Raw genomic sequence first — 16932 nt, forward strand, 5'->3', positions numbered from 1 at the left:
CCTTGATTCGCGCCGATTGGGAGGGAAGAAGTTCCCACGAACGTCAGAATGACTTAGCGCAACATAGCTTCACGGAAATCTGGCACTACCCCAGATCGATGGGGCTGCTGCTCCTCCGGTCGCTCCGGATCCCGGGGCTCCACCCGGAGCCGGCTTGGCACGGCCTAGTACGGCATTACTTCCATTCGATAATATTTCAATTTGCTGTCCGTATGCCTTCTGTAGCTGTCCAGTATACTACGGGATTGCCAAGATATCATCTACATTGACCACCTCGCCCGTCGCTATGGATCTGTTCGCCGCAATGCCCGTCAATATCGACGCCGCCCCGTCTACATGGCTGGCCGCCCGCCCATCCTCTGTATCCTTCTGCTCCCCAAATAGATCTCGCAGCAAGACCTCATCTCCTCCACCGTGCGCCCCCGCGCCATCCTCAATTTCCACCTCGACTGGCTTCTCAAACAGCCTCCGCAGCGTCACTGTCCGGCTCTCCAGACTCCCCTCGGCGGCCTGCTCCCCACCCGCGCTCACGTAGCTGTTCTCCACCACCTCGACCTCCAACCGTCCGCCCGTGCCGTTGATGCTGACGCGGAAGCCCTCCCACGGTGCATAGGCCGTCAGCGAGTACGTGAGGACCGCGCCGCTGCGATACCGCACCAGGACATTCATCGTGTCCTCGATGCTGATACCGTCACCAAACACGCTCTGATCGCGGTAGTACGCATCCTCATGCTCCGCATCCAGATACAGCGCCTTTAGCTGGGCACTCTCCTCCATGTGCAGCGCAAAGGGATCACCCCTGGCCCTGTCGCTGCCGTGCGCCCGGGCGTAGAACCGCGTCTCGCCGCGGGACTCGGCGTTCTCGCGGCCGTAGAAGCGCAGGTCGCCCTGGGCGTAGACGGTGCGCGGGCGGCTCCGCAGCCAGAAGTTGACGAGGTCGAAGTGGTGCGTCGACTTGTGGACGAGCAAGCCGCCGCTGTTGCGCGCGTCGCGGTGCCAGCGCCGGAAGTAGTCGGCGCCGTGGGACGTGTTGAGCATCCACTCAAAGTGGACGCTGGTGACGGTGCCGATGGCCCCAGAGCGGAGGACCTCGTAGACCTTGGTGTTGTGCGGCGCGTAGCGGTAGTTGAAGCTCACGCGGACGTTTCCCGCTGTGCGGTCGACGGCCGAGAGGATGGCCTGGCAGCGGGGCGCGTCGATGGTCATGGGCTTCTCGCTGAGGACGCTGCAGCCGCGCTCGAGGGCGTGGATGATGTAGGTGTGGTGCGTGCGGTCGATGGTAGTGACGATGATCTCGTCAGGTTTGGTCTCGCTAATCATCTGGTCAAAGTCGGCGGCCATGTAGGTTGGGACGGGAGCGTGCCCAAGGCTCTGGATCCTGGAGTTGGCATAGTCTAGACGGGTTTGGTTGGTGTCGCAGAAGGCGACTAGCTCCGACGTCTTGTTGTAGGTGGTGACGATGGCGCTGTAGAAGAAGATGGCCCGGCTACCAGTGCCGATGAGGGCGTACCGCTTACGCTTGACTAGATCTCCCATTGTGCTGGAGTGATGGTGATGATCGTTTGATCGGTGCAACGTTTCTGGAGAGTCCCGAGGATGCAATCATCCAAGTGCTCGATTGGAAGCCCATTCAAACTTAGGGTCCAGCATGGGTCGGTGTAATTCTCCCCCAGAGACCGAAGTTGACACCATTCTCCTCCGTCTAGCCCCCACAGACTACGGCAGAGGATGCGGGGAAGACAGAAAGGCGTGAGAGGCTAGGCGTGGAGGTCCGGAGATTTGAGAATAGCCGGATCTCTATCTACGTAACCATTGGACTGTGTGTCATTTTATCCATCCCAAGCGGATGGTTTTCGGACTTCCCAGCACCAGTTCGTGGCTCCGTTGGTCAATACCCCGAAGTCACACCTTGTTCAACTGCCATCGCACAGTCTCGGCCACATTAATCCTCCAATAGTACGACTTAGGCTCCCTTCATCCTCCTCGACAACATGAGAAAATACGCAGGGAACAGCTCATTACCCCGGCCACCATGACCAGTCTAGTGAAGTGCTGCGGGCGGCAAGGTGAGAATCCGGGGAAGTTCTAGCTTTGAAATGAGCGTGTATGGCCGCTTTTCTGTCTTTCCTGCTCACCAGGGGGCGCTCCAACTTCTTTCTGACCATTCACCAGCTACTACCACTGAATTCCTTCGCTCCTAGTACATGATGAGAGTGAATGCCAACAAAGCCGGCGACGATATCGCCCCCATACGCGAGCAGCCACCACCTGCTGGGAACACAACCCGCGAAAAGGCAGCTGAGTTTCTTGCCAGCCATGCTAACGGCCAGGTAACGTTTACGTGGGAGGAGGAGAGGGAGGTGGTCAAACGCATTGACCGACGCGTTCTTGTGCTGCTCCTGGGAGCATACTTCTTCCAGCAGCTCGACAAGAGCTCCTTGAGGTGAGCTCCTATAGCACTGGTATCCATATGTATTAGTGCGACAAGCGTAATGACACCAAAGATCGCAGCTACGTCTCCATATTCGGCATCACCGAAGACGCCAAACTAGTCGGCAAGCAGTACTCATGGCTCGGATCCATCCTGTACCTCGCCCAGCTCGTCATGCAGCCCGCCGCGGCATTCATCCTCGTCAAGCTGCCAACGGGCAAGGTCATTGCCGCTGCCATCTTCCTCTGGGGCTCCTCGCAGGCTATCATGTCGTCGTGCACTGACTTCCCCTCGCTGCTGGGCCTGCGGTTCTGCCTGGGCTCGTTCGAGGCCATGATTGCGCCGTCGTGCGTCGCCGTCACGCAGATGTGGTGGCGGCGCAGCGAGCAGACTCTGCGGACCAGCTACTGGAATGCCATGAATGGTGAGAGAGTAATGGGTTTGTTTGTAGATACATGTCTGACCTGTCGGATGATATAGGAGTCACCTTCATCGTGGGCAGCCTGGTCACGTACGGCCTCGGGCACATTCAGAGCGATGCGCTGTACAAGTACCAAATCATCTTCATGTTCTGCGGCCTGCTGACGGTGGCGTACGCCGTCGCCGTGCTCATCCTCATGCCCGACTCGCCCATGGAGGCCAAGTATCTGACGGAGCGGGAGAAGATTGTTGCCGTGGAGCGCCTGCGTGCCAACCAGATGGGCGTTGCCTCGCGGCAGTGGCGCTGGGATCACGTCTGGGAGTCGTTGCTAGATCTCAAGACGTGGTGCTGGTTCATCAACATTGTCGCCATTTCGTGCGTATCCCTCGAAGTGCCTTACATGCCCGATGTACTTACAGAATGCAGCATTGCCAGTGGCGGGATCGGGACGTTTGGCAATCTGATTGTCAAGTCGTTTGGCTACACCCCCTTCCAGACCATCCTCTTCAATATCCCATTTGGCGTCATCCAGATCATTGCCATTCTAGGCTGCGGCTGGCTCGCGACGAGGTTCCAGCGCAAGGGGCTCGTCATTGCTGGCATCAGCGTCCTCCCAGCGGTAGGCACCATCATCATGCTCACCGTCCCGCGCCAGCACAAGGGAGTGCTCCTGTTCGGATACTACCTCGTCTCGTGTCTGGCCGCGGTGACGCCTCTCATATACGCATGGCAGGCCCAGAACACGGCCGGGGACACCAAGAAGAAGGTCACATCGGGCATGACTTTTGTAGGCATGTGCACGGGCAACGTCATCGGCCCGCTGCTGTACTCGACGGACGATGCTCCGCTGTACCGGCCGGGTTTGATTGCCAATCTCATCATGTTTGTCCTTGTGGGCGTCATGTCAGCGTGAGTACATATCGCCCCAGCGTCAACATCGATGTGAAGAAGAATACATGCTGACCACACATGCATGATGCAGCCTCATCCCCTTCTACCTCATGTTCCTCAACCGCCGACACGCCAAGAAACGTGAGGAGCTGGGAAAGACAGCCGAGATTATCGACGAATCTATGATGCGGAAGAAGAGCATGCAGGGCAGCAAAGCTGTGGAGTATGAGGAAGGTGCTGGGGCGCAGCATGAGACGAGGACTGTGGATGAGGACAATGGCATGTTGGACATGACAGATCTGAGGAATGAGGACTTTATCTACGTGTATTAGCTACTAGGAAAGTCGGAGTGGTTCTACTGTCAGGGACAGGCATGTGCTCCAATTATTTCCACTCACATTCTTTGTCGCTGAAACTAAATATATATGAAGTAGTAATGTGCCTTCGAGCTCATCGAGTCATACGACCTGGTGTGTGGTGACATGTGAAGAAGACTGTGGCCAACAACTGGCTCTCCCCACGCGGAAAATGGAGATATCAGGTTACGCGAGCTGTCATCTGCGGAAGAATACGACATGGCTGAGACTTTTCGAGTCACTTACTTCGTACCATTCACTCGTATTAGGGTGCCGGCCTCTCTCTGGCTGCCGTCCTGACCGGCAGCTACCGGGTAAGTCAACTGGGAATGGGGTGGAGAGGTCCCAGCAAGCCACAGACCGTTGAAAGGGTGGCCTGTGATTTTTACCAAAGTAAACGGGCCCAAACAATGCCGCAGGGTATACCATGATAATCTTTAGGCATTGAAAGAAGACGAAAAAAGAACTGGTATCGAGCTCATTCGAACGGACGCTCCCGAAGGAACAAGATGTCTGGTTCTCGGATGATGATGATGTCCACGACTCAGCTTTCTGGGGCACTGGCACAGAGCTGGCCAACCAGGTGCTCTGGAATGGGGATGATCCTAGCGGGTCGGGGAAAGAGATGATGACATGGTGGCATGCACGTGCATTCTGCCAACCTGGAAGGTTCGGCAATGCAATAATGCATCACGATTTCCCCAGAATGGGGGCAGAGGGGGGAAATCGGGGGGGAAACGGGGGGGGATCACGCGCTGCAACGCCCCCACACAGCCATAAGCCCATCGTAGCCAGCCATTGCCAGTGACTGCCAGCCACTATTGTCCACAGCGATGTCGCCGCCGACGCCTGACGGGATGGACGCCCATCCCCTCCACCAACCTTGCCCTTCTTTTCCTGCAAGCTTGTATATTACCTTGATCTGTCGAAATCCCCTCGAAACCCCCTCGAAAACCTAGACTCCCCGTCGTGCCCAGCCCCATATCTCCAGTCACGATCCCTTCTACTTACCTAGGCCCTCCTGCTACGCGAAAGAACCCCCACGACGGCTACACCGACAGTCACCACCGCCCCTCTTTAGGCGACAATGGACTGAGCCTCGGGTCGCACGACACCTCGAGCTGATCACCGCGTCGACCTGATTCAGCGCTGCCCCTCAAGCGAGGCAGCTCGGTCCCGCCATGGCTGATCTGCTCGTCTCGCCGCCATCAGTCCCGTCGATCCGCTTCAAGTCACTCCTCCACTCGACACCCACACCACACCACCGCCAGGATGCAAAGGCGACCGCCCTGCGACAGTCGAAATCCTCCCCACAGCTGCGAGAGAGCCGCGGCACTTCCCTTTACCGGACCGTCAAGGGCGTCGGCGACTACTGGCTGTCCTGGAGAGATGGCCTGAGCCCCGAGGAGCGCGAGGAGAGGCGGCTGCGCGAGGAACGGAGGCAGATTCTGCGCGTCCGCATGAAGAACGCCGAGACCCTCCAGCAATGGGAAGCCGCTGCAGAGGAGCTCGATCATCTGGAGGGGAATGACGAGTGGAAAGAGCACGACTCGGGCCTCGACGACGGCTACAATCCCCGTCTGCTCGCCGAACGCCTACAACAGCTGGATGATGCACGCGCCAGCTGCGACATCCGGACCATGATGCATCTGATCCGGACCTCTCTGTCCCGCGATCTGGGGGGAATGGACAATGTTGATCTCTATCGCCATTCCTACATTGGCACCAAGAAACTCATCGAGCGCTACGTCGAGTCCACGCTCGCCACCATTGACACCATCGTCTCCCAGAGCTCCCACGCCGCGTCTGCGGAACAGCGCGATCTCCTAGAGGGGATGCTCTATGCGCGCCAGAGCTTTGGGCGCAGCGCTCTGCTGCTCTCGGGCGGGGGCACATTTGGCATGGCCCACGTCGGCGTCCTCAAGTCTCTCTTCGAGTCGAGACTCCTGCCGAGAATCATCTCGGGCGCGAGCGCCGGGAGTATCGTCTCCGCCGTCATGTGTACGCGCACGGACGAGGAGATGCCCGAGCTGATAAGCCAGTTTCCCTACGGGGACCTGGCCGTCTTTGAGGAGGAGGAGAATCGCGACGGGACGCTGGGCCACCTGCGCCGCCTGCTCACCGAGGGCAGCTGGTCCGACATTAAGCATCTGACGCGCGTCATGCGAGGTCTGATGGGTGACCTGACGTTCCAGGAGGCCTACAACCGCACCCGCCGCATCCTCAACATCTGCGTCTCGTCGGCTTCTGTCTTTGAGCTACCGCGTCTGCTCAACTACGTTACCGCGCCCAACGTTATGATCTGGTCGGCGGTGGCTGCGTCGTGCTCCATCCCGCTCGTCTTCAACGCTTCACCGCTGTTGGTCAAGGACCCTGTGACCGGGGAGCACTGCCCTTGGAATCCTACGCCGCAGCGCTGGATCGATGGTTCTGTGGACAATGACCTGCCCATGACGCGCCTCGCCGAGATGTTCAATGTCAACCATTTCATAGTCTCCCAGGTGAACCCACATGTCGTCCCATTCCTCTCCAGGGACGAGTACTTGTCCCCTGACGGAGACGCTGGCCGCCCCAAAGCGGGGGGAGCAGATGATATGAACTGGGCCTATACACTGACGACCCTGGCGAAGGAGGAAGCGCTCCATCGTCTCCAGTTCCTCGCCGAGATGGGCGTGTGGCCAAACCTCGCCACCAAGCTGCGCAGCGTCCTGAGCCAAAAGTACTCGGGCGACATTACGATCCTCCCCGACATGAACCTGCAGGATCTGCGATCGCTGATGGCGAACCCCACGACCGACTTCATGCTGCGCTCGTGCCTCGCTGGGGAGCGCGCAACGTGGCCGAAGCTGAGCCGCATCCGAGACCGGTGTGCCACCGAGCTGGCGCTGGACGGTGCTGTCCATCGGCTACGGGCGAGGGTCGTCTTCTCGGGGAACAACCCCCACCACAGCATAGGCAACCTTCACAAGCATGGAAGGAGCGCGGGGTATCTGCCAGAGTCCAGGGGCCATCATCGACCACGCAGGCAGTCGGGGGGAAGCCTCATGCCGCCGGCCAACCGGCGGGCGCTCCACGAGTCGCCCTCTCACACCAACCGTGGCCTCTCCCCCCATGCCCCGTCCCTGAAGCGTGCGAGCAAGAGCCACATCATGGTGCCGCAGCACAGGAGGCCGCTGACATCGCCCGTCATCAGCGATTCGATGGCCCCAGGGTCTCTAGTCCTGCCCTCGGCGTTTGCCACGGGCCAGCGGCACGACGAAGCAGAGATATCGGCCAGCCACGGCATATGGATGAACCCATGGTCAAAGGCCAAGGTCTCGGGGATCGCGATCGCCCCAGCACAGGAGGACGCGGACACGAGCGAGCCGGGGCCGTCGAGTGACGCGGACGAATTTGAGCTGGCCACCGGGGAGAGCGACCCGGACGGATGGGACGATGATCAGTCGCGGACAAGCCCGGACACGCAGGGGACGAATGGGGGGGATGAGAGAGATGTGGATCACGGGTCGTTGGGAGTGGGCGTGCTCAACGAGGTGGTGGTATGAACGTAGTTACGGGGTTGGCTCTCGTTGCATAGGGTATCGAGTATAGAATAGAAGAGTACATGACTTGAATGAGACTTTACATACAGACTACAATTTTTCCATTTCAAGGCCAGCCTCAAGGCCCGTACACCTGCGACTAGATTACGGTATCCTCGTGCCCATGTTGATATGGACGGCCTTGATCTGGGTATACGCCTCCAGCCCAGCCTCTCCCAACTCCCTCCCCATGCCACTCTGCTTGACACCACCAAAGGGAATATGCGGCTCGCAATCCTGACTGCTGTTGATCCAGACCATCCCCGACTCGATCTGCCCCGCCACACGATGCGCCCTCTCGAGGTTCTGCGTGAAGACAGCAGCGCCCAGACCGTACACCGTGTCGTTGGCCACACGCACCGCCTCGTCCTCGTCGTCAAACGGCCTGATGGCCACGACGGGGCCAAAGATCTCCTCGCGCCAGATCCTGGCATCCTCCCGCACGTCCGTGAACACCGTCGGCGCGACAAAGTACCCCCTGCCGTCACCGACGGTCAGCTTGGTGCCCCCCAGCGCCACCGTCGCCTCCGTGCGCCCCTGCTCCAGGTACGCGAGCACGCGCTCGTACTGCTGCCGCGAGACCTGCGGGCCCTGGTAGGTGTCCTCGTGCCACTGGTGGCCGACCTTACTGGTGGTCCTGACGCGCTCGACGAAGCGCGCGATAAAGTCGTCGTAGACGCCGCGCTGGACGAGGATGCGCGACGTGGCGGTGCAGATCTGGCCCTGGTTGGACATGACGCCCAGGTGCGCCCAGTTGACGGCCTGGTCCAGGTCGCAGTCGGCAAACACGAGCAGCGGCGACTTGCCGCCCGTCTCGAGGGTCAGGTTCTTGAGCGTGCCGGCGGCCATGGTCATGATGTCGCGGGCCGTGGCGGTGGACCCCGTGAAGGCCACCTTGTCGACGAGCGGGTGCCTCACCAGGGCGGCGCCGGCCTCGCGGCCCTCGCCGTTGACGATGTTGACGATGCCCCGGGGGAAGCCGGCCTGGGCGACGAGGCGGCCCAGCAGCAGCGCGCTCAGGGGCGTCTGCTCGGCGGGCTTGAGGACGACGGCGTTGCCGCAGGCCAGGGCCGGGCCGAGCTTCCAGGTGGCCATGGAGAGCGGGTAGTTGAAGGGGATGATCTGGGCGACGACGCCGATGGGCTGCCGCAGCGTGTAGGCGAGCTTGGCTGGCGTGGCCATGGTCTGGCCGTGGACCTTGCCGGCCCAGCCGGCGTAGTAGCGGATGATGGCGATGGCCTTGGTGAGGTCCGTGTGGAGGGCACTGGCGTATGGTTTGCCTGGGTATGATCAGTCAGAGCCGAGTTACCGTTTAACAGGATCAGGGGGGGAGTTACCGTTGTCCCAGGCGTCGATGGTGGCCAGGGTGGTCTTGTGCTCCTCGATGAGGTCGGCGAGCTTGCTCATCAGGAGGCCGCGTTCTGCAGGCGACTTCCAGGTGGTGGAGGTGTGGAATGCCTTGTGGGCAGCCTGGACGGCCTTGTCTACGTCTTCTTCACTTGCCGCATGGACTGTGGCAATCTCCTCCTCGGTGCTAGGAGTTGTCAGTACTATTATTATTATACTTGCACATGGATCATGGTGGAATGCCACTCACGCCGGGTCGATGGAGATGATGGTCTGGCCGGCTGACGGCACAAAGTCATTGTCGATAAAGAGCCCTGTGGGCTGCTGCCATGAGATGCCGTTGGGGGCAGTCAAGGTCAATTCCTGGGCCATGATGGAGGTGGTGTTAGTGGTGTAAGCGGTGTAAGTGGTGTAAGTGACGTGTAAGTGAACGTGTAGTTGTAGGTGTAAGCCAAGCGAGATGATCCAGGGGTGGCGTGGCGTGGGCGTCTGGGACAGACGACTGTTGAGATCCTGCAGGCGAAGTGAAGTGGCGCTGGACGGTACTATCGTGATGGCAAGAACAATCTCCCTCGCGAGATTTAGTACTCAACGTTGCACGGAGGGCTGAGGGTTCATCTTATCTTTTGGAACCGACGGGACGGATCATGATTCATGGAGGGGGCTGATATCTGGTATTATCTCCGGGCGCATCATTTGATCCAGATTTCCGAGACAAGATGAAGCGCCATGTTCTCTTTCTTTTCTTTTTCCCTTCTTGCGCAGCATACTCGTACTCGTAGTAGTAATCTGCACCCTGTACTCTGTATCCGTAATCCATGCGCGTATTCGTATGTGGCGCTCGCCTATTTGTCACTAACGACATGAATCAATCCCAGGGCCGCGGCCTCGGCCCCGACAGCTCTCGGAATCTCCACGCCCAAGCCCCCGATCTCCTGCGGCTTCCACCCAAGGAGCGCCATGGCCCTTCGCGATGTGCTTCGGGCATTCGTTCCGTACAGCATCACCCCGTGGGGCAGCTCGTCCCCAGACACCTCGTCCACTGCGGCCCTGGAGATGAAGCCCCCGTCGGCCGCCGCATCGGCCACGCGCTGCGACATGTCGCTGAATGCCTGCTTCCGTCAGTATTCACGGTAATACAACTGGTGTTGGCACGCATGCAGCATGCAGTCTTCCGTGTACGAGTCCAACTAAACTCACCGATTCTCCAGGGCTAGCAAGGTAGAGCCCGCCCAGATTCCAAATCTCCTCCCGTCCCGGACCTTCTCCTCCCTCCACGGCCCTCTGTACCAGGAGCGTGAACAGCTCGCCCAGGTCGCGGATGTGCACATTGCCCCATCGGCTCTGGCCCTTGCCAACACGGAGGCCTCGGCCCCGCTGCAGCGTCGCCCGGGCCAGCTCCGGGACCTGGAAGCTGCGCTGGTTGCCCGGGCCTTGGCCCTCGCCGTAGATGAGCGGCGGCATCACGATGGCCGTGTTGACCTGGGGCATGCTGTCGGCTGCCACCGCGAGCATGTAGTTGTCGACGACCCTGCTGGGATACCCCTGGATGAAGGCGCGGAGGTGCGGCGCGCCGTCCAGGTCGTCGAAGATGAGGTCGCTGGGGGATCCGGGGACCCGTTTCTGGTCTGCAATCTCGGCGGCTGCCAGGGCTGAGGCACCAGAGATCTGTATCCAGTGGGCTGAGAGCCGAGATTTGTCGTTAGATGTTTGTGTTGTCAGTCTTATGAACACTGGGCAACGAACCGGGCTTCTTGTCTGCAGGTCTCTTCTTCAACGTCTCGTGGATGGTCTGCACACTCTCCAAGTGCCATGCGATGGCTAGATCTGAAGTAAAAAGAAAAACATTAGAACAAATAATTTCTCCCTTGTGCCAGGAAATGGTGTTCTACTTAGGATAATATCAGCGTCGGCTGTCTCCTTCTCTATAATCGAGACATCATCGAGAGTGCCTTGAATAGTTTGGACGCTGGGAAGGGCTGCGGTGATCTCGCGAGCTTTGGCCGGATCCCGCACCAAGGCTCGGATGGTGAGATCGGGCTGGGATGTGGCTAGATTGTAGAGGACCTGGCCGCCAATGTACCCCGAGGCGCCTGTCCTAGATGGTGTGAGCCCAAGTTGGATGGACGGAGAGAGAGTCGAAGAACGGAAGCTTGACACTTACAAGAATACCTTGGACATGATGAACGGACGATGAAAGTATTTGGATTCTGGGGGTTATCGAGGACGAGCAGCGAAGACTAGTTTGAACTACAGAATGGTTGGTGCTTGAAGCTCTGAAGATGCTACTGATGCCGAGCTCACCAATTGACGAGGATCGATACTCATTTATAATGAGGAGTCCCTACATGTAAGGCATGCAGGATGGGGCGGGGGAATATGGTCCATGGACAGGGTTCGCCAGATATGACCCCATCATGCAGATAATCGCACGCAATATGCCACCAGACATTGATAATACGCTCGCTCAGTCGCTTACAAAATATGAATCAGATGTTATAAACAGCCATGGAGAGAAACCTGGTGGTTTGGATCACCTCAGATACATTTGCATGATTGATAATACAGCATCTGTCTGCCTAGGTAACACTTGACCTTGCCTCCCATCCCGATAGCTCAATCTGCTAGACATCCTCCTAGATGATACACCCGCTGACTCGCTTACAAAGTATGAATAAGATGTGATAAACGGCCACGGGGAGTTCTGGAAGTTTGGAAACGCTGTAGATACACTCTCATGATTGATAATACAGCACCTGTCTACGTAGCCACCAGGTAACAATCGACAACCCCCTAGACATCCTCCCATCGGTGAATGACATGGCACTCCCCCAGCCGCCTCTTGAGCACCAGCACCATGTCATCAATCGTCCCCAGGAACCTCAGGTACGACGACACGGCCACGCAGTACCTCCGGTAGTCCTCGTCCCTCACGAGCGCCACGCTCAGCGCGCCGCGCCGCCCGCGCCTGTGCCACGAGTCGTAGAAGCGGCTCACCAGGGGCGTGGGCAGCCTCTCGGGCAGGGGTGACCCCGTGCGCAGCGACTGCTCGACGATGCCCAGCACGGCCATGATGTCGCCGATGACGGCGTCGTCCATCAGGCCCGCCGTCTGCACCAGCCGGTCCTGCAGCCCCACGGGCAGCGACGTCGACAGGTTGAGCAGCCGGCGCAGCGCCTGGTTGAGGTGCTGGCACTGCTCCTGCATGTCGCGGAGCACCGCCTGGTTGAAGGGGCTGAGCGTGAACTCGAGGTGGAGGAGCTTGATGGGCACGCTGAGCATCACCAGCCTGTCGGCCACGGCCACCGAGATGTCCTCGGCCACGGCCTGCAGCGGGCTGTGGTCCGACGACCGGCCCCAGTGCGACAGCAGGAGGGCGTAGTGGTCTGACAGCGTGCGGACCGTGTTGGCAAGCGTCTTGCTGACGTGCTTGGTCGCCGAGGGGGGGCTGGGGAGGACCTGGACGACGGCCGCGGCGACGAATCCCAGGAGCACTGTGACCAGGCGCTTCCAGAATGCCACGTACCCCGTGCCGGGGAGCCCGTACTGCCGGATGTGGTGCTGGTCGTAGCTGAAGCCCACCACCAGGCAGAACGTCACCCCCGAGAGGATCGTCGCTATCACAAAGGCCGGGGGCAGGAAGATGCGCAGCCACACCATGACGGCCACCATGAGACCCGAGCTCGCCGCCATGCCGTACGGGTTCCCCGGCCCGTTGCCAGAGCCCATGTACCAGGCGACCATGCCCAGCACGCCGCCAAAGATGGTCCCGACGAAGCGGGAGATCATGGAGAAGGTAAAGTCGGCCATGTACACCACCACGCACGTCTGGGCCGTGATGACGCCCCAGATGCCCTTCTCGCGGTAGAAGAAGCCCGCCGAGTGCGGGATGGCTGCGGGGATGGACGTAGCAAAGGTCACCACCACCATGCGGAGGCCAAACATGCCTGCCGTGCCAAAGAGCCAGTTGTAGCTCGCGGCCACGGCGCGGCTGACGGGGCCCCTCCGGGACGATGCCGTCTCGTAGCCCCTGCTGACGCGGAGGCGCCGGTACGCCTCCCTGGACTGGTCCTCGAGCGACGCCGTGTCCGTGGTGGAATCCGGGTCCTCGCCGGTGTCGTCGGTTGCGGTGCTCACCGTGGGCATGGAGCTCCTGCTGCTGAATATCCAGGACTTGGCATACTGCAGCCGGGAGGGGGGCCAGATCCGGTGGGTGGTGCGTGTCTGCATGAGGCGCAGGATGTGCTCGAGGAGAGCCTCGAGCTTTCTCGCGGCGCCCAAGATGCGCTCCTCCATGATCATGGCCAGGGCAATGCCCCTGAGCGAGGGCGGACCCAGCAGATTCGGGTCTTTGAGCTGGCCCTGCTCGTCAAATAGGCTGGCGTAGGTCTCGATGACGCCCTCGGTGGTGTTGACGAGGCATCTATCAGTGGCAGTACGTAGTGTAGCCAACAGGTCCTGCAGCTCCCGTGCCAGGCCGTCAAAGGTCTCCTGGGAAGGCTTCCCCGTCCAGCGGCAGGAATTCACGGTGCGAATACAACGGGAAGCAAGCTCTACCGCCGTGGAGCAGACTTGCAGGGTCTCGGCGGTGGAGTTCCCTAGGGCTTCAAAGGAACGAGCGTCCATGGCGCCCATCTCCGGGTCCCGGAGGGCGTCCATAAGATCAGCATTCTCGAGAAGCTGATGCTGGCCAACTGGGTGGACACTCTTCTCGCCATTTTCCCCGTTGGCGGCATCATGTGCTGCTGCTCTGTGCATCTCCAGGTGCTCTTCCTTCTTCCTCAGCTTGGCCGAGGAGATGTGCAGGTCGAGGAGGGATATGCTGGCAACCATGGAGTCACGGACCAAGGTGTGCAACGCTTCGACGTCGTCGGCGTTCCATCGCCCCCGCGAGATATCCAGGGGCATAAAGGCCATCAAAGGGTCCATGGACTTGTACAAGAACAGCATCTTCTCCCGGAGGGCTTTGAGCTCCTCCAGCGGCACTTCCTGCTTGGCAAGACGCCTTTTTGTCGCGTCTATCGACGTGTCGAACATCCGTATGAGCTTCTCCATCTTGTCGAGTACCACGTACGACGTCGACTGCGGGAAGAAGAGCAGGCAGCACGCAAAGCCCAGACCAACGCCAACGGCACCAGGCTTGACCAGTACCTCGGCCAGACTTGCCTGGTAGGAAGGAAGCGTCGGCCCAAACAGGATGAAGAGGTCGGTGACAATAGTCCCAAAGAGCTGCGCGGGGACCAGCTTGGGGTTCCCGCTCCGCAGGCGAGCCGCGACGTACACAAAGACCAGGCCCATGGCATAGAAGACGGCCGTGACGCGCGCATCGAGCATGAAGCCGTCGTGAACCAGAACCTGCGCCTCCCACGCCGGATCACCACCCGTCTGCCGGGCCGCTGCCACGGCGGCCTGCTTCAGGGCCAGGAGCTTGCGCTGCGTGGCGGCCTCCGGACGGGCGGCCAGGGCGGCCTTCATGGTGAGCAGCCCCCAGGCCCAGGCGAGGCACATGCCCAGCAGCAGAGTCAGCGCGGCGATGAGGTAGACGATGAGGATGCCCGTCGGGGGCACGATGAAGAGCAGGAGGGCGCCGAAGAAGGCGGCCAGGCCGAGGCTGGTGAGGGCCGGGTGGATGAAGATGAGCAGGACGGCAACCCAGACGGCGACCCAGCAGCGGAAGAAGACCTTGAGGTCGCGCGAGTTGAAGTGGTCCAACCACGCGGGCAGTTTCCACCGTGATGCCCATGTCGACGGCGTTGCCCTGGACGTCATTGATAAAGCCGACGTCGGGGCCGCTCCGTTGGGGTGACCCCGGTTCGGATCCGGGGCTTCCTCGCGGCGCCTGGACATTGGGGGTAGATGAATCCAGAGATGGCGTGTTGGAGAGGTGAGGAAATGATTAGATCGGACTGGGGTAATGGACTACATGGTAGTCTAGCACTGAGTTTGCGCCGTTCCATCCGTAGACGATTCCAGACGCCGGTGCCCATCCGGCCCCGGACCTCCGGGATCTTGTGGGGACAGCACATACCTTGGTAGCGTAACTCGATCCTCACCACCAAAAACAAACAACTTGACAAGAGTCATTGTGTCGCTAACATTATTCGAGCACAGAAGAACGTGGCTGTATCAAATGATTTGGCCAACCTCATGCCGGCTCGCCTGGGCCATGGGCGTTGTATTGCTGCCTTGAGTGGGCAACGTCAACCACCACGTCAACACGTTTCAGCCCCATCAAGCCCACTAATATCCATAGGTGCTTCCAGGCTGCCTGGCGAAGCACTGAAATGTCGTACAAACACGAGCTGCGAGTTGAACGCGAGATACGAGCGGGGAACAAGGCAGTGACATTCGATATTTGACATTCGATATTTAATGCAACCAAAGTACCCAGCCCCGCAACCCTCTTTCCCCCCATCATGCTGCCATCCATCGACAAGCTATCCACCACCATCCATGGACGATTCATACAACAGGGCCAAGGGCGCTGAGGAGCACATCCTCGACCTCGGCCTCGGCCGCCAGGTTGCCTACGCCCACAACGGCCCCACGGCATCCCGCACCGTCGTCATCTTCTTCTCCGGCCTCTTCAGCGTCGGCTCTGCCCCGGACGTGCCCCAGCCGTGCCGCGCCCTGGGCGTCCACTGGATCCATCCCACCCTGCCGGGCCTGGGGAGGTCGAGCGCCAGAGCAGCCGGGGAGGAGTACCACGTCGCCCTCGCGCGGGACATGACGGCCCTCCTGGACCACCTCTACCCCACGGGCGACTTTGACAGGCTCTACGTCGGCGGTGGATCCTACGGCACGGTGCCGGCGCAGATCCTCTACGGCGCGGCCTACCATGTCTTCCCCGCTGGGCGCAAGCTGGCCGGCTGTCTCCTGCAGGCCGGCTTCTCGCCCTTCAGGTACCACGTCGGCCACGCCCAGACCCTGTCCTGGCACACATGGTTCTCCGTGGGCCCGCCCTCGCAGCTGGTGCCCTTCCAGCTGCTGCAGCGCACGCTCAGCACGCTGCTCGCGCTCAAGTTCAGGACCATCGACGGCGTCAAGGCCTTCCTCGAGCAGACGCTGTACTCCAGGATGGGCGCGGACGAGCAGGCCAGGATGGCCGAGTTCCTGGCCGGGCGCGGGCGCACCAGGGACGAGTTCGTCGACGCGGCAGCCAGGGGCGTGGTGCGGTGCTGCGAGCAGTGGGCCGGCTTCCACGAGGTGTCGGACGTGATTCACTCGGACTGGGGGTTCGACCCGGCCGCGCTGGACGACGACCACGCCCGCTGCCCCGTGCTGGTGGTGGGATCCGACGGGGACCCCCAGGGGGGCAGCACCAACGCGTGGCTGGGCGCCAGCTACACGTCTGCCCGGGTCAGGACGGTACCTGGCGGCCACATGTCGACCTTGTTCTACACGGATGAGCTGTGGCGCGAGGTGTTTGAGATGAGCGGCGAGATGGGGCCGGCCTACTAGGGCGTTGATTAATATACGTCGTCGTGTTGTTCTGTTCTTTTCCAAGTTCACATATATATATTGGTATTATTAATACATATATGTATGCCGTGTGAGATCATCCACGCTTCACAGAGCAGCGCGCTTGTCAGTCAACCTGCGAGTATTATCGGAGTGTCCATGCAGTTCTCCTTGCATGAACACCAGATCCCAGACCTCAAACTTTCCTTTTTGCAGTTTCACTCGCAGTCAGCTCCCTGGTGTGTCTAAGAATAAGCCCAGCATCCGTGCATCCTGGCGCGGCCCCCAACGCCAGCCAGACGGATCGTTTCAGCCTTTTTTTCCCACGGCCGGATGTCGCAGATGACGTGAAGAACTGGAACTCGGTTGTGGGAACTGGGGACTGGGGAGCTGCATGGCTGCCTCCCACCCCCCCACCACAGCATGACAGTCAATATTAGAGAA

The 16932-nt window shown here is 60.1% G+C and overlaps 7 protein-coding genes across 7 annotated transcripts; 3 read left to right on the forward strand and 4 right to left on the reverse strand.

Annotated features, from left to right (window-relative positions):
* Positions 1-237: 237 nt before the first annotated feature.
* ACO1O0_009161 (Gfo/Idh/MocA family protein) lies at positions 238-1536 on the reverse strand (the record flags this gene model as incomplete). The annotated part of the gene is made up of 1 exon (XM_083198513.1): positions 238-1536. The coding sequence occupies one exon, from the start codon at positions 1534-1536 to the stop codon at positions 238-240; it is 1299 nt and encodes a 432-aa protein (XP_083046248.1).
* A 668-nt stretch (positions 1537-2204) lies between these two features.
* ACO1O0_009162 (uncharacterized protein) lies at positions 2205-4075 on the forward strand (the record flags this gene model as incomplete). The annotated part of the gene is made up of 4 exons (XM_083198514.1): positions 2205-2443; positions 2512-2855; positions 2912-3761; positions 3835-4075. The coding sequence occupies 4 exons, from the start codon at positions 2205-2207 to the stop codon at positions 4073-4075; spliced, it is 1674 nt and encodes a 557-aa protein (XP_083046249.1).
* Positions 4076-5280: 1205 nt separating this feature from the next.
* Positions 5281-7644, forward strand: TGL5 (acyl transferase/acyl hydrolase/lysophospholipase; the record flags this gene model as incomplete). The annotated part of the gene is made up of 1 exon (XM_083198515.1): positions 5281-7644. One exon carries the CDS (start codon positions 5281-5283, stop codon positions 7642-7644), a length of 2364 nt encoding a protein of 787 aa, XP_083046250.1.
* A 141-nt stretch (positions 7645-7785) lies between these two features.
* On the reverse strand, positions 7786-9399 carry ALD2_3 (mitochondrial aldehyde dehydrogenase; the record flags this gene model as incomplete). The annotated part of the gene is made up of 3 exons (XM_083198516.1): positions 7786-8960; positions 9018-9214; positions 9278-9399. The coding sequence occupies 3 exons, from the start codon at positions 9397-9399 to the stop codon at positions 7786-7788; spliced, it is 1494 nt and encodes a 497-aa protein (XP_083046251.1).
* Positions 9400-9872: 473 nt separating this feature from the next.
* Positions 9873-11208, reverse strand: ACO1O0_009165 (uncharacterized protein; the record flags this gene model as incomplete). The annotated part of the gene is made up of 5 exons (XM_083198517.1): positions 9873-10139; positions 10228-10709; positions 10774-10854; positions 10920-11125; positions 11192-11208. The coding sequence occupies 5 exons, from the start codon at positions 11206-11208 to the stop codon at positions 9873-9875; spliced, it is 1053 nt and encodes a 350-aa protein (XP_083046252.1).
* A 612-nt stretch (positions 11209-11820) lies between these two features.
* Positions 11821-14874, reverse strand: ACO1O0_009166 (uncharacterized protein; the record flags this gene model as incomplete). The annotated part of the gene is made up of 1 exon (XM_083198518.1): positions 11821-14874. The coding sequence occupies one exon, from the start codon at positions 14872-14874 to the stop codon at positions 11821-11823; it is 3054 nt and encodes a 1017-aa protein (XP_083046253.1).
* Positions 14875-15480: 606 nt separating this feature from the next.
* ACO1O0_009167 (Alpha/Beta hydrolase protein) lies at positions 15481-16488 on the forward strand (the record flags this gene model as incomplete). The annotated part of the gene is made up of 1 exon (XM_083198519.1): positions 15481-16488. One exon carries the CDS (start codon positions 15481-15483, stop codon positions 16486-16488), a length of 1008 nt encoding a protein of 335 aa, XP_083046254.1.
* Positions 16489-16932: the final 444 nt, after the last annotated feature.

Source organism: Amphichorda felina (assembly GCF_050947745.1).
Source record: "Amphichorda felina strain 45539 chromosome Unknown scaffold_9, whole genome shotgun sequence".
Classification (NCBI taxonomy): Eukaryota; Fungi; Ascomycota; class Sordariomycetes; order Hypocreales; family Bionectriaceae; genus Amphichorda; species Amphichorda felina.